Below are 18,233 nucleotides of genomic sequence, written 5' to 3'. Positions count from 1 at the left end.
CACCTTGCTCTCCAAGGCTTTTGCCCAGCGCACGCTGAGCTGACTTATCGCCCATCTGTCCTGAAGTATACCGCATGAGGTCAGTGGAGCACCCAGACCTTGAGCAATTTTCAAGTGTTCCGTGCATTGGAAAACGCCACAGTGATCCGAAGGCCTGAACTTTAGGTTAATGGAGAATTTTTTTCTTTTTACACTTTTGAATGAAAACAAAAATTCTATCAGCTGTTAGGCAAGCTTGAAAGTTTCTGCAAACTTTCTGTTCGCATACCATACGGGATATTTTTCTCTTGTGAGAGAACAGTTGATATTTCACTCTTTCACAGGAATTTTGTTGCTAGACAAATAGAGAACTCTACCTAATTTATGTATAGACATATATATTTGTTGGTATTTTTTCGGCTGATTTGGTACATTTTATTTGCCAATTGGTACAATATTAAGAAACGCATTTATCATCCCTGGGATATAATACTTAAACTATAATTTTCTCAACAATAATAACTGAAAGTCCGCAAGGATACCCAAGGATAAAATTCAATATTTTTCAATTCTACAAAATTTTATCTTTTATTTGGTACCCATATTTTTATTCTACATACATTACACTAAATTTTGTATATAAGTTTTTGAATTAATCATATATTTGAAACTTTCAAGTCCTTTTAAAAACAATCTTAATGTCGGAGAGAAAAACTAAATTAACCAAATTAATTAATAAATTGTATTTCGCATAAAAATGTCTTAATTTAATCTTAACTTATTCTTTGCTTCGTCTTAATACCATGTGAAGAAATTCATACTATTCCATAAAATCAATAGTGGCGGTATAACTGTTGTTTAATTTTTTAGATGTTAATTAGGTAGATCAATGTGCGTACATATATATAAAAGCAAAAGAAATGATTATTGTATTTATTGATAAATTTGGCTTCTGGTTACAAGAATAATATCTTTTCGGAGAAACACCCGACTTCAAAAAAAGGAGAAAGTTATCAATTCGTAGGAATAATTTTTATATTTACAACATACAAATAAGGCACTACTCACACTTGTGGTCAGCTGATTAAGTGAAGTGACATTTTGACTAGTTTTGGCTTTTTTTCTTTTGTTTATTTAATGTTTATATTTTTGGTATAAAAGTTTAGCACTTTACCTAACCATCGCCACATAAATCGTTGTTTATATAAATTTTGGGTATGCAGTTTTGAAGCTCATTAAGTTCATTAAGTTTTCTCTTTATGGAAAAAAATGCACAAATGCACAAATGCAAAAAAAAAAACAATATTAAAAATCAACGCGATTTTCAACCGTCTTGAAATTTGCACTTTAATCTAATAAGATAAAAAACTGCATACACACAATTTTTCTAAAAATTATTGATTAAGAATTTTAAAATTTTTGCAATTTGGTGCAGTTGTTAAAGTTGGTTGAATTTTCATACAAAGCCTTTTAGAAAAAAAAATATCAACAGTAAGCAAAAAAAGCAAGATAGTCAAAATGTCTCTTGACTTAATCAGCTGGACATAATGGTATATCCTTCGTCCTTTACTGATTTCCATAATTTAACTCTGCGAAAAACGCGAGAAGTACTTAGAAATAAAAGAATTGTGGGTGGATTCAACGCAAGGCTGAAATGAGACTTCTTATTATAATGCAGGCACGCTAAAATTACACAAAAACTGCCGAGACACGTAAACTTAAATGGAGTCGTAGATTACGGATCTGTATACCTTTTTTTCTAGATCAGGTAATTTTCTTAAGACATTTTCATTTTAAATTTGCATTGCGAATGAAAAAATGAAAATTTCAATATGTAAAACGTTACTCATGCGCCTTGAAGGAATATGTACCAGGATGGCCATGTACGATATGGCGTATGAGTAACATTACTTCTACTTCTTCTTCTACTTCTTACTAAAAATTATTACACAGTTTCATTTGACCCTTTTATGACCACTCCGATGCCCGGGCAAGATCAGCCGTAAGCAGTGCCTTCTCCACGCATCCCGACTCTGCGGATGTGCGACGAACCCTTTCCGGATTACTCGTGTAATCATTACATATGGAACAAAACCAAGAAAAAAAACCAACACCAGCAGCACGCTAGTGGACTTTAAGAGGAAGACATAAAGCAGTTAGAGAAATAATAGCTCCTCACTTTCCCGCAGTCAGATAAGACGTTGCAAGTACGCCTGACGGCGCCAGCCAGAAGAAGGATAAACCTGCTTGAAGAAGTCAAAAGGCTCTCAAATAAACCCATTTAGCTAGACATATGTGCGGAATCTTTGGATGCCTTAGCGAAGGCGCACTACCGGATCCGCTTCAGTATCCGTAAGGCTAGAAGGCGGTTATTCCTTGGTAAGGTTATCCCCATAAACGAAGATCTGGGGTTGATGGAGATGGCGAGCTTCTCCTGGGTGTGAAGCTTTCTGCTGACCCTGACACGAAGAATTAAAATTGACCAAATTAATCTGCAGCACTCGAAATGCATTACAAATAATTTAGCTGTTCTCCTCAGCGGGGGGGGACATAGATATTAGCTTAATGCAAGAGATCTGGTTCAAGAAAAAGACAGTCATTGTACTAAACGTAAAGAACTACAAATTATACTTCAAGAACGTATAAATGCATTCCTTTGCTTTGATTTCCGTGCAGCATACACATCACTGGTGAAGGTCAAGACCAAGGACATAACTCCAGACAAATTATTGTTGTCGGCTGCGATGCGAATGCTAGGAACCTAGTCTTAGGTAGTACTACAGAGAAATATCGAGGTGAATCACTACTACAATTCCTGCCATTGACTACGAGAGTATTCACAGTAGTAGAATTTTAAGCAATAGGCGCATTTGCAATTTGTGTTAAACATCAACCAATAAAGTCCTTAATTACGCAGGTAAATTATCTGCAAACTATATTATTCGTATAACTACATGATTTCATTCCATGAGCTTTTAAATCTCGCAGAGCTTAACTCATTAACGATGTTTTTTTATTACGATGTGGAAACTTTGACTTTTCAAAACTCGTATTGATTCAAACCAGAAAAGAATTGCAGTTCTTAATTTTTAATATTTTTCCAACATATTCGCACTAAAATTCACATAAATATTATATGGCACTTCTCTTTAAAGTCTTTAGGTTTATTCATACATATTTAAGCAGCTTGAATTCAAATAATTTTTCTTAAAAAAAAATACTTATTTTAATCACACCTTTAACATCAACATCCTGCCACTACTTCTCGATATCCTTCGTACACACGCGAGTCCTGTCCAAATCCGTTAATAAAACGCGCTCAAGACGCGTTCAATAGGCAAAGAAACCACTTCAGCCAAGACGTGAGTATTATCACACGCAACCGAATACAAAGCAAAATTAAAAAAGAAATATCAAAGCGAAAAACCACAAACCAACGAACTTTTATAGACAAAATCAAGCCGAAATCAAATTGGCAAACCGATGCTGCGCTTGAAATTTAAAGACTGTGAAGCGAGGCAAATGATTCTTGACTTTTATATGCAAGTGCCGCAACTAATGTCAACACTTGAGCAAAGCGGGGGAAGTGAAGACAAGTGGCAGCAGCAGCGGCGGGCGAACATATCAATGCAACAAGAATGCTTGAAGCACATGGCGCTATGCACCAAAAAAAAAAAAACAAGTGGTTATAACAACAATAGCAATGACAATGGCAATAGCAACAGCAACAACAACAACAACAACAGCAGCAGAGGCATTACTTGGCTATGTAGCATCCAGCATCTTTAAATTGCAACGACTCAAGCTCAAGCTAGCTCTCCACGATCACTGCTGGCAGTTGAGGACACCAACCGGTGCATCGGCGCACTGGCACTAACTGCAACGATAAAATTGAAATAAAATAATAATACATACATATGGTAACTCGTACAAAGAATACAGCAATAAAGTTGGGTTAGTCAGCGAGCGGCACAGTTAAATTGTCCAATACTAACAATGCGCTAATTTAATGCGGCAGCTTTCGGAAAAGCGTTAAATAATTGGAAGAGCGTCGCGCAGTCGCTGCCACAGGCAAAGCAAGTTTCAGGTTTGTTTGTTCATTGTTTTTTTTTTTAAGGAGCGGCTAAGGGTCCAGCAAAACACTCAACCAGCACAAAATAAAACTTTGGAGAAGACCAAACAAAGAAAGACTCGAAGTGGAAAAAACGAAACTTGAGAAGCTGGGAAATCGCACAATCGATTTAGGCAAATTGTGCGCATGCAACATGCCACACCGTCAACAACAACAGCAGCAACACCAACCAATGGCTAGAAGAACAACGGCAGCAACAACGACGACGACGACGGCACAGTGACGTAAACGAATTTAAGCAAAGTCATGTAAGCCTGCTCTGGGGCGCGATGTCAGTTGGTTAGCGGTTGTATTGCCCCGTCGACAACGCCACCAACGCTGTCACACCGGAATAGTTGCCGCATGGGTTACAGCAAGGCGAATTGCCAGACTCGCCGCGCAGTATCGCCCTGTGCCTGCACACCCACTAGTGTTGCCACGGGCAAATCTTTTTAACTACCAAAAATTCCTACCAAAACCAACGAAAACCTACCAAAACATTTTTGAAGGTTTTATTTTTTTTCAATGTCAAGCTTATTAAAAATATAGATAGCATAAAATTTAGTAAAACCAAGGCACATTAAACAGGTAGTATCAGTAGAGCAAAAACAACATTTGCGTGTATTTTGTTGTTGCTTCTGGTATCGAAAGTGTCAAAAACTGTTCTGAATTTTTTCTTCTAAAATAAAGCGTGCCATGTGAAAAACAAAAAATTATAAAAAATAAAAAATTGAAATTGGAAAAAATAAAAATTGATGCAACTTTCTTTCCTAGTAAATTTGTTTGCTTCTCGAAGCATTGATCCATCTTTTACAAGAGGCAGTAATCAGCGGTTGTGCTGCTGAGTTGGGCGAACGTTCCAAAAGCTGCTATTCAATCGCTTGTTTTGTATGGAAAAAGGTTTCACATGCAAATGGATTTTAACAATTCAGAATTTTTTTGAGAAAAAATTAAAAATATTTGACATTTTCGAGACCAAATAATTTGAAAATAAATCAAATCAGCTCCTCTACTGATACTACCTGTTCAATGTACCTTGAGTAAAACTAAAAGAGCTAGTCCAATAAAAACAAACTTGCAGTGTCCTGTCAGGACGCCAGTACGAGTTCAAAGACTCTCTGGGTTAAGTTCAAGGAGTCTTTCGGAGTTCACCTGGTAGAACTTATGAATCTCTTTGTGGGTAGCAATATGAAATTCTTCCCAGCCCCTAAATAGCGCTGCAGTGTATCCTTTAGATGAACCGCAGAAGCGCAGACTTCTCTGGAATCTTCGTCCAAGTACCTCTGCACCAGTACTCCCGTCGTCCATCTTCGAACCTTCGGTATACCATACTTGCGACCTTTCGTCAACCATAGTTATTATCGCTTCACAGCAGTGCCCTTAAGGGATTCTGACTTTGTAGGGTTTTAGAAGGATAACTCGTCATCCACCAGGAATGCTTTGAAAACCACCAAATTACCCCGAAGATCGACACTTTTCATGCTGATCGTATTACTGTTATTGTCGCGGAATCTAAATGGAAAAAAACTTACCAGTTTGGGTAGGAACAGCAGATGTGTGGCAACACTGGCAACCACCCACATTTTGGCACTTGAAGCGTCGGCGCGCAAGCATTTCGGCTAACTAATCGAGCAGTGAGCGCGTCTATCACGGCAGCGTCTGATTTCTATTGCAAGTTTTTATTAGGCACTTCTTTTTTTTTGCTTTTTATTGTCGTTTTTCCCCCTCTTTTTGTTGGTGCAGGTTATTCTTCCGTGAACCTACTTGAAGGGTTCCCAGCTGTTGCCGCGTTGTCTGATTGCGGTGTGCCGCATTGCAACGTCAATGCTTGCCTAGCCCTTTTCGATTTTTTATTTTTTTTGCATATCTTTGTTTTGAAGTTAACCATTGACTCTTTGCCAATGACTTATTTTTTCCAATTTCTCACATTTAATTGAAACATATTTTGCATTTACTATAATTTCGATTGAATGAAAATTTAGTTGCTATGCGGACTTTGATAAAGTGGCTAATTTTTCAAAGTGTTAACGACTTATTACAAACATCGAGCTGGGGCTGGAAGTAGATGCGATCACAATGGGAGTCTTTGCTGATAGAGAGGGTGCGTTTGACAACGCAGGCTTTGACTCTAGCCTTTGTACCACGGCAGAGGTTGTGAAAGGATGCCTTCAGGACAGGGTGCTCTCACCTCTCTTGTTGTGTTTGGTAGTGGACTCCCTATTAACGGAAAAGCAAGACTTCATTCGCATCCAAGCTAACACGCATATTGTTTATGTACCGTCATCAGGTAAGTCCCTCAGGATAGTTTGTGTAAACACACAGAAAATCCTAAATAAGATTGAATTGAGATCTGAAGGTAAATAGAGTGCTGAAAGTGTTCGGATAGTGTCGGAGAATCTTTCGTGACACCAAGGGTCTGAGACCGACTATGGTATTCTGGATATAGAAAGTTTTAGTCAGACCAATCTTCACATACTCTGCTGTAGTATATTGGCGCAGAATCATGGTAAGAACCATGGTTTCTGTCCTAAACAGGCTACAAAGGAGCATGTGTACAAAGATACACCGGCTCTTAATGCCTTGGGGCAATTAAAACAATATATCGGCTGCATTCTTTTGGATTGTGGCACGACGATCGGAGTACCGGGCACAGAGATTTGTTAAGAAGATTGTCAAAGCAATAGCCTTTTTTTGGCATCTAGTGACAAACGAATGCCTGTTGTCTCCTTTGGAAAAAATACGTCTTTAGATATCCTACCAGCGAGTAATGGAGATATCCAGATACACTCCTAAAGACTATAAATGGAGCTGGATAGCATGTGGGCGGCAAGTTCAGATGCTTTACTACTTTGGGTGCAATGGCAACGGTCTTTCAATCGGAAGTCTTTGCAATACTGAAAGTGGCAGACTGGATAATTCCCGAAAGGTGAAGTGGACATAAAATCAGGATCAGCAGTGACAGACAAGCTTCTCTAAATGCCTAGGAAACCACTCTCACCTCTTCAAAAATAGTCCCGGAATATATGTATATATGTAAGTTGAGGCTGAACTCCGTTACAAGGTGTAATGAGCTTGAATTTTTGTGGGTGCATTCAGCCTGATATGAGAGAGAGAAGAGAGAGAGAGAGAGAGAGAGATAGAGAGAGAGATGCGAAAACAGGCGAATGAAGCATTAGCGCAAGTTTCGGCCCTATTACAAGTTATTTATTGGGAGCACCTTGGGAGGAGTTATTCTCTAGTTGCCGTAAGCCAAGATACGCACCCGCCTCTGTGAAACAAAAAATGTTCATCCAACATGACTCTCATTACCCCTCAGCTGCCCTTAATGAGCACTCTTCAACAAGCCAAAATATGCGAGCAGTACTGAGCTATGCTGCCTCTCTTTGCTCGCCTCGGTCTAGTTGCATGCAGTTGAGAAAGCTACAAACTTGTCAGAAATGCCGCACTCCGGACATCGACAGGATGCCTTCTGATGTCGCCCGAGCACCATCTCCATTTCGAGGCCCAAAATTTTCCCTGTAAGAGAGCATAGTAAAATGCTCAGGAAACAGTTTTTTTTTGGGAGCGCCATAGACGTGATCACCCTAATAGGCCCTTGCTCGAGGAAAAGCCCTCGCCCAGACACTTTAGAGAATATCTTTTGAAACATAGCCCACTTCGAACATTCTTTGGACACGACCACACACCGAAGGGTAATCAACAGCATTCATAGAGAGTCGGTGACCACCTGGCATGACTCTCGACCCATGAATAGCGTGATCGGAGCCCAATTACCACCTCTCACAGACACAGAGCTTCGAAAGCCACGAGAAACTCACGTAGCTCTGGCTCAATTATGGTCAGGGTACTGTAGCTTCCTCGACAGCTACTTGTCCAGACTCGACCTCGATATCCCCAATGAGTTTCCGGCATGTGGAGACTACTCTAATGGCGCCAACCACATCTTCACATGTCAGCTCAAACTCACAGAGCTAACACCGCTCTCCCTCAGCTCCAACTACTTGGAAACTGCTCCTTTTCTGGGCCTACCGTTGGTTGAGCTTGACGACAATGATCAATGATCAATAGACAAACCGATCAAGGCGGGGGTTAGAAGTGCCGCCACAACAACAACAGTAGTTGACCAAATTTTCCGATTATTACGTGCCACCGTCGAAGAAGTAGTCGGATTTCAGCGAAGCCTCTAAAGTTAAAAAAGATGACGCCTACAGTGCCCCGCTGGCATCGAGCACAATGGGAGATATGTGTGACCGATATAGGGCCGAAAGGGCGAAGGGATATGTATGCGAGGAGCTACGAACATTTTATTTAGAAAGTTACGCAAGATTTCAAGACAAGGGCGAACTACACTTTTTCTTCATACTAAATTGTGACAGCACTGACGATTAACCCAAACTGCTAGTTGATGCTAGTGGAAACGATGGCCCATGGCCTGACTATGACGAGGTATGAATTGCAATTTTTGACCAGAAAATAAACAAAGCTGATGGGGCTGAGGGCCTGCGAGCTGAGCTATTCATTTACGTTGGCGAGGAGTTGATAAGGTCAATGCATCAGCTCTTATACAGAATTAGGTTACATGAAAACATGCACGACGACTGCAATTCCCTTCGCGCTAACTATCGCGGAATCATCCATTTAAGTACCGGCTATGAGGTCCTTTCGATGGTATTTTTAAAAAACCTTCATCCCAAGGACAATGAACTGATTGGTCCTTATCTGTGCGGCTTTAGACCTGATAAATTCATTCTTCACACAAAGAGTCAGTGCAGTGACGGTTCTCACATCACTATTGACAATATGTACTATCAGAAAATCTGACAAGACAGCCCTTGGAGTGTTTGAGAGAAAAAAGATTTACGACCCTTGAAAGTATTCCCTGCGATGCCTGCTGGTGGCAGCCGAGGATGAAGGAGGCTTCCTCTGCGACGCAAAGACCAGTTAGAGAAGAAAGTTGGCACAAAGAGAAACGATTGTTGTGCTTTATAGACTCGATCAAAATCGCTGACAAAGAGCTGTAAAAATAATTTTCCTGTAAACAAATAAGTTAATTTAATTAGTATTCACTTGTCGCATCTAAACAGTTCAACTGTTAAATTATTTACTTGGATAGACGAACTATTAGGCCACTCCTTCTCCGTCTCTTTTGCAGAATACCTGATTCAGAAATTATTATATGTGATTAAAAATTCTATTTTAAAATGTACGACAACTTTTCGATAATAAATATAGTAAATCAGTTAACTGTATTCATTGAAATAAAATTAACAAATAAATAAATTATACTTAAAAGGAAACTCTTTTACGTACCCGTATAACGAAGTCACAGGGGAGTGTTATGCTCATTTATTCTTAGTAGTAGTTATGTAATCGTAAAAATCATTCATAAATTAAAAACTTCAAAACAAAATAGCTGTTGCAGGTATTCTACACATACCTACATACATACATAGATACATACCTAGTACGTAGTTGCATATGCTTGAACATCCAACCGCCAATTTAACGAGTGAATAAGTGCCGCAACGGTAATTCGTCGTTTTGTGTGTGTATGCGCTAAATAAATTTAAGCAAAATTTATTGCGTTTTATGGCCAACAAAGTGATTTCACAATAATTTCAAGCCAAGCTGATGCTGTTGCTTAGGTGACCAATACAACACAGCATAAAAGTCAAAGAATAATCTAATGTTGAATCGACGGAAAAAAGGAAAGGGTGAGCTCCCTAGCTCTAGCTATAGAATGCAAAAATCAAAGCGCCAAAACCAACCAACAAAAGCCAAGATAGCAAGTAAACGCTGTCGACAACTATAACAATCAATGAAGATGCAATAGTAATACCCAGGTATGCATTGTTTGTGCAAATACAAGAAATAATAATATAATAATGTAAACAATAATAAATAGCAATTTCCAACTTAGGTACTTACATATGTTGCATGGCTGCTTAACATGCAAATAAATTGGCTTGCACACAAGATGACAACAATGTGAATTGATAAATGAATAAAAAACAAAAACAAGTAAAGATGTCTACGTTTAGGCAAATCTGCACTTTTTATACCCGGCGCAAGAATCTATAAATGGTACGGTTTTTGCCTATTTCTAAAAATTGTCGATGAGCCAGAAGCCATCACGTCAAAAAGAAAATCTTTAATAAAAGCAAATGTGAAAAACTTAACTAAGCTCAGGATACAGGAGTATAGAAATTTTTGCGGGCTGCGAAAAGCTTTCTCGAGCTTTTCAGAATTCAAGATTAATAGCCACGGGAGCGAAGAAGACAGAGAAAGCCAGTCTGCAGTTGAATAGGATCGGTGCTATAAATTAGAATAACACAATTCAACAAAATTTTACCACATGAGGGAAACACACCTTTTCTTGTAGGTTTTTGGGTGCTGAAACCATATATGGCCTCGGCCAGCACGTCAGAGCTTTGATATCCTAACCTCAAAGTGCCAAAAACACGATTTTTGACGATATTTCAGGTTATGTTATAAAAATCACGTTTTTTACTCATTTCTACTTAGGGCCTCATTTAGTGCTACTCTTCGCCTTTAAAATTCATTTTCGTTTGTTGCGATTCGATTTTTATACCCGAGCGCACTTGTGCACGAGGGTATATTAATTTTGTTCACATAACGGTTGTTTGTAACATAAATTCTCAGAACGAATAGAGAAGTCGATTAAGCCACGTCTGTCTGTCTGTCCGTCTGTCAGTCCGTCCGTCCGTCCGTCCATGTACACGATAACTCGAGCAAAAATTGAGATATCTCAACGAAATTTGGTATGTAGGTTTCCATTAATCCAAGGTAGGTTGGTATTGAAAATCGGCGAAATCGGACTGTAACCGCGCCCACTTCCCATATAACGGTAATTTCCAGAAATACGAAAACTGCGATATTTTAGTAACTACTGAAGATAACTCACTCAAAATTGATATTTACAATAATTCTCAGACGAAAAATAAGATTATAAATTTTTGGAAAATTGGCGTAGCCACGCCCACTTCTGGTTACATGTGTATATCTTGGTAACCGATGCACCAATTTCTTCCAAACTTGGCACAGTGGTTGGCCTTGGTATAGCATACTAAATGGCCGAAAATTTAAAAAATTGGACAATAACCACGCCCACATCCCATATAACGGTAATTTAGAGAAATACAAAATCTTCGATAAATCAGTAAATATCAAAGCAAATTTATTCAAAATTGATGCTTGCAACAATTCTTTATCAGGAAATACGCTTATCATAAAATTTTGGAAAATGGGCGTGGCACCGCCCACACATATATGTATCTCGGTAACCGTTCTACCAGTTTTTACCAAACTCGGTAAACTTATTGTGCTTCCCGCTTTTCATATAACGGTAAATTTCAGAAATGCTTGAAACTGCAATATTTCGAAATTTAAGGACGCTAATTTATTCAAAATTGATACACCCCGGCTTACCATCTAGCAGTAGCTTTCGGAAAGGTGAAAAAACATATATTTAATATGATGTATATGTGTCAAAAACGAAAAATGACACTGAAGATGGCACAACGCCGAAACCGGTTTGTCTCCAAACCGAATTTGACAAGGGATGACGGAAATTCGTTCCATAATACATCATACACCCACCCTGTCGGAAACAACAACAACCAAAAAGGAAATATATTTAATACTTGCGCCGAGTATTTAATGTTCGGCTCCATCCGAACTTAGACTTTCTTACTTGTTGGTTTTAAATTTGTTCAGATTGTGAGTAGGGTCAATTATCTATATATCGTATATGAGAATTACGTTAAAGCCTTTTTTGACTAGGTCACCAGATCAGCGCCGTTTTTTTCCAATTGTATGTGTGTCAAACGAAAGAATATACAAAAATCTTAAGTTTGAACATTTGCTAAAAAAATTAAATACAAATTATTTAATAAATTGAATGAACTATCAAAAGATTGGCATCAATTGGTTTGTAAAGGACTTAATTTAGAAGAGTTTCCACATAGTTAAAAAATCTAATTCAATTTAATTAATCAATTAACTAAAAAATGTATCATAATAAAAGAAATTTACGAAGATTTTAGATTTTAAGGACTTTAAAGAGGGTTGCCACCTGCCAATTTATTTAATTTATACACAAGTTATATAAGTAAATGATATAGCAAACTGGGGGAGTCAACCGAAAGAGATTTAAGAAAACTTTAGTTTGAAAATATTTTGTCAATATGCGCTGGATATAAAAAAAAAACACAAAATCAAACGAAGTAACCGTTATACTACAAGAAATTACTGCGACGACACTAAAAGTACAGTTAAGTCGGCGTAACGACGTTGCCACTGCATAAGAGCGAGGAAAAATTAAGACAACATATTTTGTTATGGTTATTGCTATTGATTGTTGTTGTTGCCCTGTTGCACCAATAAAATCCATCACGAAGGCGCTACAAGTAACGTTCCGATATGCGATATGCGAGCTGCGGGTATGAAGAAGATACAAAATACGAATTTATTTGAATAAAACAAAACATACATATATACAAATGAATGTACGTGTATATATACATATGTACTATGTCTCTTTGTATTTATAGCACAGCTATACCGACAATAATCAATGCAATGAGCTTCATTTATTTAAAAGCAATTGGCTAAAATGGCAGCACAGTGCAAAAAGGTCAAAATGAATTTGAAATCAGAATTTGCGATACGACTGGTTAGGTACAAAGTTAAGCGGCGGTGAACTTAACTACATATGTATTTAGTAAATATGTACATATGTATGCAGTGGCGCGCAGCATTGAGCCAAACCGAGCTGTGCCTTGTTGTGGTGGCAAGTGTAGCTTGGTTGGGAACATTGAAAGCACTGCAGCTACACTTATACCTTCTTAAGCTCCGCTGCGGATCAGTAACACTCCTCAAAACTTGACAGCCGCTAGTGCCGGCTTGAGAAAAAACTAGCGTAGTGGTAGAAGATTTACAATAAAATACAAAAAACAGCAACAAAGTATGCATGAAATCTAAACAGAAACCTGTTGCACGCGGCACTGGCATTGTTGGATGCCAACCATAGCCGACTTTGCAGACAATTATAGTCGCTCAGCTTTGCTGCGAGACAAAGTGGGAGCTTCTTTTAAATGCTAACTTTGACTTCGGCTATGCGCTTAGTTACATATTAACAGAATATCACTTACTGTGCAGCGGCGATTGTGCATTCAAACTTACATATGTACATACATACATATGTAGGTCTTAAGTACATGACTTCTCATCCTCATAGTACACGTGAGCTTCGTTTAACAGTCATTTTTAAACCCATTAGTGCCTTCATTTGTTGTAAGTGAATTACCTAATGTCTCATATGCGCTGCTTCGTACATATTAGTTTCCAATGCAAATTTTCTTTGATTCTTTTTTGTTTTTGCAGAGCTTCACTTTTTGGCACTTTAATTTATTAGCCGTGATTTCATTGGGAAATCTGTGAAATATTTTTTTTTCGCTTAACTTGTTGAAGATGCGCACGTGTAGGGTAGCCATGGAAAAAATATCATAGTCAGGCGGGGGAACGTCGGAGGCTAGGTTCTAGAATAAAAATATCCATACAACTTCTTGGTTGTCTCCAGATCGAAAATCGATAACCAAAATAGATCTTGTTGTGATAGACGGAAGGCGCGATTTCCGTGTTTTAAACAAGGAATGAAACCGAAACCCAAACCGAAACCGTAACCGTTTAAAACCGTTTCGTTTTTCAAAACCGAAACCGAAACCGTAACCGTTATCTTAACCTGAAAAGGAACGATACCGAAACCATTTCAATCACAGGTTTCAATCGGTTTCCAGAAATTTACAAAAATAATAAATCAAAATTTCTTTGAAATAGATGATTTATTTAACCAAAATCAGCAATATTTTGCTAAAATTCTTGTTAAGTAGTAAATAAGTATGTCAAGGTAACTTTTCGCAAAAAGCTACTAAAATGGTGCCTAATAAATTAAATCTCCGATCTGGCATCGGTTATTTGGAAGAAGTCATTTTGATTTTCATTTTCAGGTGTATAGTTGTAAAGGACACAGAATGAAGGGGTTTCATTATTATGTAGTAAATATATGACGAAAATAACAATTATATTTTAGTTTTTATACACCTTTAGTTTTACAGCAAAAAGGAAACATTTAAGTGAATCTGGTGATGACGTTGTTGCTGTGTATCTGTGTAGTTTTCAGCGAAAACTGGTTTTCATTTGACAGATTTTACATGGACGAAAACACAAGTTTTAGGTCGAAAACCAGTTTAAGCAACGAAAACATGTTTCCGATGTCGGTCAGAACATGGTATAAGTGAAAAAAACAAGAACAACGTGAATCAGCTGTTTCTCGACTTGTGGGCGCGAAATGTGGTTTTTGCGTTCCCGTACTTCTGGACTTTGTTCCGTTTTTGAAAAAAAAAATGTTTCTCTTATTCTCTAATTACCAAATCCGGTCCGGATTTTTAGGGAAAGAACCTAGTGTTGATATTATCAGTGAACTGTAATTTTCAATTTTCTTTCCTCAACCTTTAAGACATTGTGATTTAAATAATATCAACAAAATTTCTGTGAAAAACCGAAACCGGAACGAAACCGAGACCAAAACCGAAATAAATTTTGAAGAACGAAACCAAAACCGAAACACTTGGCAAAACCGAAACCCAAACCGGAACGTTATTTTGAATCGGTTTCATTCCTTGGTTTTAAACGTACGTTTACTACGCAGGCCAAACATCCACACGAACTGACTACTATCTTGTTGCAGCAAAGATACGCAGACGCCTGTGTGCAGAAAAAAGCATTGAAAAGAAAAGTGAACGTCGGAAAACTGCATTTACAGCAGACGACCGATGCATTCGCTACTCTACTCTCATACCTTTTATCACAGAACACTCTTCAACAAGCCGACATATGCGAGCAGTGGAACCATTAGCGCACACAAGGGGTGTGTTTTGGGGTTCAAACCCCCCCTAAAGCTAATAACCTCAAATACAAACTGTATCTTAAAGCTAAGAATCCAGCTCTCAAGGAAATTATAAGAAATATTTATTATAATTTCTGTTGCTTGAAAAAGCGCTTTGCTTTTGCTGTAAATTTTCATGAGGGAATAAATATACGAGCATTTTTTTTCTTGAGAGCTGCAAACTGATTTAAGAAATTTTCCGTCGTTTCATATGAACTTTTCGTTTTTCTTGAGAGTTCAGTTAATTTTTTCGGTATTCGAAATATTAAAAAAAAAAAATAGAAATCGTGAAAAATCACCATCTCTATCGAAAGCCAGAAACCAGAAATCGAAAAAGGAACATAAAAGTGCAAAAATTCATGGAATCAATAAATTTATTTTTACTGAGTCTTATTTAAAATTTTTTCTTAGGTACTTTTGAAAGTTGAGCGCATCTTGAGTTTATAGCACTTTTTATTAAACAAGTAGTTTTTAAGGAAAACACAACGGACTTCAATTCTTATATTCAAATTTAGGGGTACCGTTAATTTCTTCATGATCCAATCATCGGATCTCTAAACCAAATTACGGGACGAACCTTGAGGTACCATCTTTCTACAAAAAAATTATTATTGAAATCGGTTCACGTGGTCCAAAGTTACGTATTCCGGCGAATTGATAACCTCCCCTTTTTTTAAAGTCGGTTAAAAGTATTTGAGTTCTGTTAATCTTATGTAAATAAAGTGCAGTTTATGAATTTTAAAACGTTTATTTATTTATTACATACTGTACATAAAACTTGCATAAATGTATATTAAAGAGGGTATTATATGAAGCAAATTTTCAGTATTTTCCGGTTATATATCTTTAGAAATATAAAACCCCCCCTAAAATATATTCCTGGGTGCGCCCCTGAGTGGAACCATATTTCCCGTTCACTAAGTACCGCCGTCAAGGTAGTACTTGGATTTCTGCTACCCCACAAGAACTACTGATATCGAGTGTGGAAATACGACAGTTCAATGAGTTAAAAACGTTGGCCGACAAAAACAATGCCAGTAAAATTTTATAAGAAAGTTAGGCGACTTATGGAAGGTTTCAAGACCAGAGCAAACTCACATTGAACCAAAAATCCATCTCTGGATCAAAGAAAAACTTTCCTTACTTTAAGGTCGAAAATTCTTATAAATGAGTAAAAAATTCTCCCGAACGCGTAACTTTTCTTTGGAATGAGAAATGAAAAGAGGATAAAACTTCTTTAGTGCTGTTTCGATCCCATTTTTCATCATTTTGATTGCTGTTTTTCTTCAATTAAGAGAAGTTTTTTTTTTGGGTGCATGTAAGAAAGCATAATCTTTTTATTAGTTGGAATTCGATTTCCCACATTATTGCAAAAAAAAAAATTTAAACCTTGACGACCGATGGGTCATAAGGGGTCACTTCTTTATTTGTGGTTTAATTGAAAAAGTTTCATTGCAATGTTTTTTTATATTCAAGAAAAAAATTCCACCCAGTTCCAATGCAATTTATAGAGTGCCTCATTTAAAAAGAAATAATAAATAATAATAATACTAGATTGGCGCTTACACATATGTTAGCGTTTGGCCGAGATCCTCCTCCGACTTGTGGCGTGCGCCTTGATATTGTCACACAAAGCGGAGGGACCTACAGTTTTACGCCGACTCCGAACGGCGACTGTATTTTTATGAGAATCTGTTTTTCATGGCAGGAATACACTCGGAGGTTTGCCATTGCCTGCCGACGGACGACCGCTGTTAAGAAAAAACCTTTTTTCTATATTTTTTGCGATGTTGCTTTGACCAGGGTTTGAACCCGGGTGCTGCGGAGTGGAAGCGCGCACAGCGGCCGAAAGAAATAATAAATTATATTAATTTCAATTGAAAACATGAAGGCTCTAAATTTCCTAATTTGTCACTGAAAATTTAAAAGGAGTGGCCTTTGCAGCAACAAAATTGTAAACAGCACCTTGTTTCCTCTTCATTGAGTTAGAATAAGAAGCCTGTATAATAACGGCAACTCTATGATCCAACGTCATTTTCGCGTACAACCTGAAGTTGCCAGGTGATCGCCGCTGGCTATTTATGTATGTATAGATGTATTTATGTTGCAAATTTGACGCTACATGCTTTCATGTCTACCATAGTCAATGAATGAGTGGCCATCACGGCGACAAATATAGGCAAATAGATTATGTGTATTCGCAAATGCTTGTGGCATGCAACATGCAACTTGCTCATATACACATACATACGTACAAGGTGAGTGTTGCAATCATGAGTGATTGAAAAAAGATGTTTGCACATAAATACATTTATACATACATAAGCATGTAGTTATTTACTTGGAATTAAAATATTTCAAATGTTAAAAATAAATTTCAAGGGACTTGATAGCGATGGGAGTAGCTGGTCAAAGTGTGGGAAGATTTTAAAGCCAAAGTTAAAGTTTAAGCATATAATTTTTGATGCGGTTTTCATTTGAAATCTTTTTGATGAAAATTTTAAAGATGTATCCACTTCATATCTTTCCGTTAACACAGAAACGAATCAGGCCTTATTGTTAATGCAGTTTACTAATAAATTTCATTAACACTTAATATTAATTTAACACTTAAAAACTAATGAAAATTTTATTTTCTGCTCTAAAAATATCCCGTCGAATTTTCGCGAATATTTTGTGACCCCGCATTTGCAGCCAAAACATCAACCGATTGTGTGCGTTTCTCCAGAAAGCTAAAATTATACCAACGTTCGTTTTTTCCAAAGTTTTCGCCATCCTCCAAAGAAGTGGGTAGAGTTCTAGAACGGAAAAGAAAAGTAGAAATACAAAAGATGCAACGAAAGCTGGGTTTAAGTAATTGAAACCTAGTTTTAGGTACTACATAGTTTGGAACGAAATTCCGTCATCCATTGTCAAATTTTATTTAGAAACAGACTGTCTTGTTCGTACTTTCCATCCATACTCTTAGTTTTGACCACTGCGCTTACCAAGTCGAGCAGGTGGTCGAACGACCAAGATGACTACAACTAAAAACAAATCAATACTAAAAACGAAGAAAAGGAAGACGAAGCGAAAGAAAGGCATCACGGTGCGCGGCAGATAGACCCTGAGGTCGATAGTATGGCTGCGAACGTTGAAGCGGAAAGTTCGACGGAAGAAATGACTGCTGACTTTCCC

General features: G+C 37.6%; 1 protein-coding gene across 1 annotated transcript in view; it reads right to left on the bottom strand.

Annotated features, from left to right (window-relative positions):
• The window catches only part of LOC118745535 (cuticle protein 7), a 13,253-nt gene extending 9,720 nt beyond the window's left edge, over positions 1-3,533 (bottom strand). The window contains exon 1 of the mRNA XM_036479023.1: positions 3,216-3,533. Coding sequence (XP_036334916.1) covers positions 3,216-3,230 — 15 coding nt within the window. The 5' untranslated portion in view covers positions 3,231-3,533. The remainder of the gene's footprint in view (positions 1-3,215) is intronic.
• Between the last annotated feature and the right edge of the window lie 14,700 nt (positions 3,534-18,233).

The sequence above is a fragment of the Rhagoletis pomonella genome, unplaced genomic scaffold (genome assembly GCF_013731165.1).
Source record: "Rhagoletis pomonella isolate Grant_MI unplaced genomic scaffold, Rhpom_1.0 Rhpom_scaffold_00001, whole genome shotgun sequence".
Classification (NCBI taxonomy): domain Eukaryota; kingdom Metazoa; phylum Arthropoda; class Insecta; order Diptera; family Tephritidae; genus Rhagoletis; species Rhagoletis pomonella.
Note: the sequence above shows the minus strand (reverse complement) of the source record. Positions and strands in the feature narration are given on the sequence as shown.